Here is a 7094-nt window from a genome sequence, read left to right as displayed (position 1 = left end):
GTAGGCCGCAGGGTGAGGGACCCCAGCGCAGGGTTGCGTTTCCCCCCGTTGTGAGCGGGGCAGCGCTCCGCGACGCTCCGTCTGATGGTTGTTTCCCTGCACTCATGAGGGGGGACGGGCCGGTTGCCGCCGCCGCCACCGTGCGGCGATGCGGAACGCGATGGCGGTTGTGCTCCTCCCGGGGACCTGGTGCCGCCGTGCCCATCCGCCCTGCCTCCTGCCCAGTCGTATTTTCGGGCCGTTCCCGTGAAGTTGCCCGTCCTTGCGTGCTTCCGGGTGGCTGTGCTGGGGAGGGAGGTGCCAGGAGCAGCGCTCCGTTCGCGGGCGGCCGGGGCCGGTGTGAGAGGGCTGGCGGGACTGCCTTGCGTCTTGTGCAATAGTAAACGCCTAAACCAAGCACCAATCTTTACGAATCTTGAGGTTCTTTTGCAAGCAATAATTACCAGTGAAAGACTTGTTAACTGATAATTCAGCTCGCTGTGCCCTTCATTCTAATTTGTTTGTATTTTTGTCTCTTAGGCTTTACATAGCATCAGTGAAGGTAAAAACTGACTTTCTAACCTGACTTACTAAACTGTGTCCAGAGCCTTTTTGTGAGGAGTCTTGGCACGAAGATGAGTACCATCAACTCACAGTAAGCTTCTGTTGTCTGTAGCGCTATCCGGTTCTATCATATCAGATAGCAAGTCTTTTGTATGTATGGAATGCGTTAAGAAAAACTCATATCATCATTTGTATTTTCTTCAGGTTCTTATGATAATCATACTTGCTTTCATGTATATGTAGATTGCCAGTGCAAAGAGAGAAATTGAACATTTATTCACAAGTGTTTTTAAAGGCAGAAAACATACAAAGGATTCATTAGTTTTTCTTTAAATACTTAAGAGAAGTGGTTCTAGCCCTTTTATTAGAGTGCGTTGATTGGGATAACCAAATCTTCAAACTGGTTGGTATTTGCAATAAAAGTAGTGAGATGTTTTGAGAATACTGTAGGAGTGATATTTTTATAGAGTTTTATAACAAATCTCTGGTGTATTTAATGACTGGACAGAACAGCTTACCTTAATAAAGTCTGTGTTGAAATTCTTAAGTATATTGCTCTCTAACACAGATTTTCCTGTCTCATTCAGGGATGATGAAGATAGCTTTAAAATACTCATTGCTACTGATATTCATCTTGGCTATTTGGAGAAAGATCCAGTGCGTGGAAATGATACATTTGTAACTTTTAATGAAATTCTGGACCATGCTCAAAAAAATGAAGTAAGTACTGCTTTCTTGAAACTAAAAGGGTAAGACTGTGGAAAATACGTTCCAACCTGCCAGAAGCTATAAAGCTTAGTCCTGGTGCCATCTTCAGTAATATCAAAATGACTAAACTACTGCAACCAGTTATGTTTCTGCTTTAGTAAAAGGAACGCTTATTCTTTTGTGAGAGTGTTCTTATTAAATTATGACCCTGGTTGCATTAACGATGTTTTCTAGAGAGGGTTTGGCACTGCAAGAGGGGCAATTAAATGGAGAGAGTGCAAGTAATGATACAAAGTCTTCAGACCACTCAAAAAGTAGGAAGAAAAGTTAGAAACTTCTAAAGTGTTGTTAAAGTGTTGAGTCGCTGAGGCGAGCAGCTCTGATGCTGACATGGTCAGCAGTGGAGCACTCCAGCCCATCAGGTTTCCCGAGCCAGGGAACCACCAGGAGGCAATGGCAATGGCCTGGCAGAAAGCCGTGGCCTCTCTGAGCTCTGCACCCACCAGGACTGATGCAGCTGCCCAGCCAGAGCTGCGGCGGGAACACGCTGCCACCCCGGTGCCACGCTGCGGCCTAGGCCCTGCTCCGATGCTGGGCCGGGCCGGTGGCAGCCAGCAGAGGTGTGGGAGGTGGGTCCAGGAAGAGGAGCTCCTCTGCTCCATGGCAGAGCTCGGGAGGGGGTGAGTAGGCTGAGGAGTATCAGGGAGTGCGAGAGAGATAGACTGCTGGGACCACAGCCCGCCTTCCCCGGGACAGGCCCGACAGGCGACAGGAGGCGTGATGCGGAGGGTTCCCGTCCTCTCTCCGCCTGGCTGAGCACAGGGGCTTAAGGGACAGGGGGCAATGGCGAGGAGTTCCTGCCCCTCCCCACATGTCCTGGCATAATAGGCATGAGGCTCTGCAGGCAGGACCGAACAGTGATGAGGATAAGGTTAAGTCAACCTATGCCTTGCAGCAAAACTGCTTCTGTAAAAAAAAAAAAAAAAGGTGGGTCACTGTCATAGGGGATCCCTTCTGAAGGGAACAGAAGCCCCAATATGCCCACCAGAGCCACTTCTAAGAGAAGTCTGCTGCCTCCCTGGGGCCCATGTTAAAGATGCAAAGAGAAAGCTTCCTACCCTGTTACAGCCCTCAGATTATTATCCATTATTGATTTTTCAGGTGGGCAGTGATGAAGGTGCAGCAAGAAGTCTGAGTGCAATGGAGACTCCAGGGCCTTGGGACAACTGGTTAAGGGGTCAGGAGCACAAGCAGTGTTCTCCTCTATCCTTCCAGTTGCAGGGAATAATGAGGGAAGAAACAGGAAGAGCCAGCAAATGGATACCTGGTTCTGAGCCTGGTGTCACTGGCAGAATTTTGGGGGGGTTTTGATAATGGGTCAGTTTATATGATACCAAACCTGCTGGCAACAGATGGGGTACAACTGTCTCAAAGGGGGAAAAGGATATTTTCACAGGAGTTAGCAGGGCTCATGGCAAGAGCTTTAAGCTAGATTTGAAAAGGAAAAGGGATAAACCAGGCTCACTAGAGATAAGTCTGGGGAGAGTATGCCGATGCTTGAGGGACAGTGTGCCAGCAAGGTCTTTCAGTCTGCTGTCTTGGTGGAGGTAGGGGATGGAGATCCATGCAGCAGCAAAGAGGCAAGGGTTATAGATGTGTTAGAAACCATGGAAGTGCCTGAGAATGGCCAGGACCTGAATGGTCCTTTTCAGCCTAAATGAGCCTATGATTCTATTTGATGATTATGTTTTTAAGGATTTAATGTTTCATAGTCAAATTATTTGTAATTTTTTTCCTAATGGTTCTTCAAAAACTAAATTTATGAAAGAGCTGGCAACTAGTAGCTTCTCAAAGTACTGTGGCAATAGCTACTGATTTCTTCCCACTCGGTGCCACAGCAATGAAAGATAATGTCTCCTCATGCCTGTCAAAGAAAATGTTCAGGAGCCAATCTGGAGACCATTATTAAAACACTTCATTGGTATATAGTATCAGTTGTTTTCTCCTATAGCTCTTCATAAATGGGTCTTTTGGGGTTTGGTTTTAATGAATCATTAATGTTTGTTTCATGAGGAAATTAAATACCATATCTGCAACTACCATCTCATTTTAGCTAGAAGTCCAGACAGGAGGGGATATGTGGAACTCCTTAGAAGAAATAGTTTAAACAATTTGCTTAGAAGTCTTTCAAGGTAATACAAAATGTTATATTAAAATAATAGAGCTTTTTGTTACATACAGGTGGACTTTATTTTATTAGGTGGGGACCTGTTTCATGACAACAAACCTTCCAGAAAAACAGTACACTCTTGTTTGGAGTCACTAAGAAAATACTGCATGGGTGATCGTCCTGTTCAGTTTGAAATTTTGAGTGATCAGGCAGTTAATTTTCATTATAGCAAGTAAGTATGTTCCTATAAATTATGGTGTAAGTATTGATTTGCACACCAGGTGAATGTGTTGTGATTTTTTTTTTTTTTTTTTTTTTTTTTCGAACCTTGGAAGTTTTAGTCCTGTTTGTGTGGGACAGTTTACAGGATGACTTCACCTCTCATCTTTTATGATCTTAAGTCTGTAAAGGAATACACACAATTTTTTGAGAATCTTTTGAATGTGTTGTAACATTTAATACATTTGTGTAACGTACAGTTTCTATCCTGCAAGTACAGTGCCAGTAAACTAATTTACATGAATTGCTGTGGTAAAATCAGCAGTTCTTTGTGTGTAAGCACAGCCCAGTCTGCTGCTCTTGCATGTACAACACGACATGTTGTACAATTCTTTTCATAGGCTTGCTCTAAAAAAATAGGATCGTTTTGCTACCCTGTTCCCAGTGGGAAGTGCCATTCCAGTTCATGAATAAGAATCTTCCTACATTGTGCAGCTTAAGCTTATTCATAGCCACTTAGTACTCATTTGCACTGCTATCACGATGTATTTGTGATGATGTTAATTTGAGGAGAAGACTGGGAATTATCCACAAATTTGCATGTATGGTTTAACTTTTTTCTTATTCTTTTTTAGGTTTCCATGGGTGAATTATCAGGATAGAAATCTCAACATTTCTATTCCAATTTTTAGTATTCATGGCAATCATGATGATCCTACAGGGGTAATTATTGTCATAATTGTATTCTACTGTTATGTTGCAAAAATAATATTCTAGAAATAGAGACTTGTATAGAATTACAGTTCTTGGAGAACAGGCTAGTTTTAGTCAGTTGCTCCACTCTTCACTTAAATTATTTTGTGTATCTTTACAAATTCAGTTAAGTAGTGACAACAAGTGTGACATGAAAAAAAGAGAATGGAAAGAAGTTAAAGGATCCATATGAACTATGTTTAAATTCTTAATTTATGTAGATTTCTGTCATTGATAACAGAATCATTTTTCATGCCAAGAAATGTCAGCCTTTCAGAAAGTTTCTACAAATTTATCAGCAGAGCCTGAAACCTTTTTTCTTAAAGAAGGGGAATTTTGATACTTCGACTTGTGCACATGCAATTGATATGCATCTTACATTTTCAAGGAAGATAACCTTATAATGGTGAAATACTAGTTTAAAAAAATCAACAACTAAAAGCAGGAAAAGAACATAAAACAGGAAAGCATGTGTGTTGAAAATTGTGCATTTATATCAAACAGCAGTGTATCATGGAGATGAGTGTTTTAACAACAGAAGTTTAACTTTGGACCTACTATGAAGCATTAGTTAGCTTAACCAGATCATTTTCTGTAATAGTTTAGAGACTTTGGCTCTTTCTTTGGTTTGTTTTTATTTTTCTGAATGATTTAATTTTTAATTTCCTGTTGTTCAAAGGAAGTAAGACTTGTAAGGAAAAAGGATTTGATTCTGTACCCATGAATGCTAAAAAAAAAAAGCTAATATATGTGGTGGGGTTTTTCAACTGCAGAAGTTAATCAAGGAAAGATATTCACCCTCCCTTTTGAGACTGTTTCACTTATACTTTAAAGACTAAATGTTCTGTTCAAAGTTTTGATACTTGTTTTTCAATATTTTCTACAGGCAGATGCACTATGTGCATTGGATATTTTAAACTGTGCGGGATTGTTGAATCACTTTGGACGTTCAACTTCTGTGGAGAAAATAGATATTAGTCCCATTTTATTGCGTAAGGGTAGAACAAAAATTGCTCTGTATGGTTTGGGTAAGTGTGCTAGACTGATCATTTATTACTGAAGCTCAAGAGGTCTAAATTAAGTTGAAACAAAGGTATAGTGCTGCAACAAACATGAAGGTCTGAGGAATGCTAAATGTATCAATTCTGTAACAGATTTCTTCTCATGCTGTGTTGTTACTGGCTGACAGGTTTTTTTCTTTGCTTTTTTTAATTTTAAAAGAAATCCTTCATTAACTTTATTTCTGTACTTTTATTGGTCTTAAATTAATCCTGCTTACATTAGCCATAGATAGTGCCTGTGTATCAAATCAGGGCAATCAGACTCTCAAATTCTCACTGTTGTATATTAAGCTTATTTCCTCCTGTTTAGGTAAAACTTAAATACGGTATGTTCAGGTGCTGTTTTGTTTATATTTAAAAACATAAACTGATCAGAAACCTAATGTCTGACACATCTGTGAAATGATTCATAAGTGGCGTCCGTCACAGGTAACCTCAGTTTCTTTAAAGAAACTTAGGAAGCATTTCATATTGTAAAGGTGTTCTATGGTGGGTTTTCAACTTTGGTTTGTCCCTTTCTATTTTCTCCTCCACCTTCCACTTTAACCTCACTTCTTAGAATGTTTATGTTCAACTGCTTTCTGGCTAGAGAAGTTAACTATTAAGATCTTAGATCTTACTTTTTCCTCCTTATTTTTCTATAATCATGCCTCAGACTTCTTAGGTCGTGAAAATTAAGATCTTGCCACAAAGTTGTGTTCTTCATGCTCTTTTTAATAGAGTTGCTAATAAAATTGCTATAAAGTAAAGAGTTGTTTTACCACATAAAAATGATTTAATGTTTTGTTTTGTCCACTACAGGAGCTATTCCAGATGAGAGGTTGTATCGTATGTTTGTCAATAAACAAGTAACCATGCTGAGACCAAAGGAAGATGAAGATAGTTGGTTTAACTTGTTTGTGATTCATCAAAATAGGTGACTTTTTAATTTACTGTATTACTTCATTAAAGTGCCTTGAAAAGAACAGGTGAGAAAGCCACACATGCTAGTTGGTGCTTCCTGTGAGTACCTGGTTTCTTAAGATTTTCCCAAATGAAAGCATTGTTTTACAGTTCTTCTTACAGAAGAATCATAAATAAAAAAATTGAAATAAATGAGTTAAGAATGTTGGGAAATCTCTTCCCAAACTACTGTAGCTAGGAGCAGTGAAGGTTTCATAGTGTAATATGCATATAATTGTCTTGTCTGCTTGTTAGAGCTGAAAAAGCATTAAACTTCATATATTTTTCTATCCTTGAACCATAATTTGACAAGTACCATATATCTTCCCTTGCAGTTCTATACTTTATAGTTTCCCCTGAGTAGGATAGGTAGCATGTGTTCTCTCTTCTCACACACTTCTGCCAGCAGTGTTAGCAGGAACAGGCAGAATTCTTGTCCAAATATTTTTTTTTTTTTTTATAATTTTTCCTGAGCAAGAGTGCAGTCCTCATGTGCAAGTAACATTGAGGCAGAGGTTAACTAATACAGCTCAGATAATGCTGTATACTGATCTCTGTCTGGTAGGCTGAAGGAGCTCGCTCCTCCATCTCCCCTGTCGTTTGGAAAGGATTGGGGGAAGGTGTGTCCTATGTCTGTTTAATTCATTGGGTTTTACCCCACCACTTTAAAAAAAAAAAAAAAAAAAAAAAAAAAAAAA

General features: G+C 40.0%; 1 protein-coding gene across 3 annotated transcripts in view; it reads left to right on the top strand.

The window, feature by feature from the left end:
• MRE11 (MRE11 homolog, double strand break repair nuclease) overlaps positions 1–7094 on the top strand; it is a 23501-nt gene continuing 16407 nt past the window's right edge. The window contains exons 1-7 of one of the 3 annotated variants that reach the window (XM_026848425.1): positions 1–12; positions 520–634; positions 1131–1263; positions 3493–3653; positions 4276–4363; positions 5280–5421; positions 6256–6370. In XM_026848425.1, the coding sequence (XP_026704226.1) occupies positions 615–634; positions 1131–1263; positions 3493–3653; positions 4276–4363; positions 5280–5421; positions 6256–6370 (659 nt within the window). In that variant the 5' untranslated portion in view covers positions 1–12; positions 520–614. Of the gene's footprint in view, positions 13–92; positions 421–519; positions 635–1130; positions 1264–3492; positions 3654–4275; positions 4364–5279; positions 5422–6255; positions 6371–7094 lie in introns of those variants that run through there. The other 2 variants (XM_026848415.1, XM_026848432.1) reach the window with 2 other exon arrangements.

The sequence above is a fragment of the Athene cunicularia genome (assembly GCF_003259725.1).
Source record: "Athene cunicularia isolate RWA chromosome 1 unlocalized genomic scaffold, athCun1 chr1_part1, whole genome shotgun sequence".
NCBI lineage: Eukaryota > Metazoa > Chordata > Aves > Strigiformes > Strigidae > Athene > Athene cunicularia.
The sequence above is the reverse complement of the archived record's forward strand: the minus strand, read 5'-3'. Positions and strand labels throughout refer to the sequence as shown.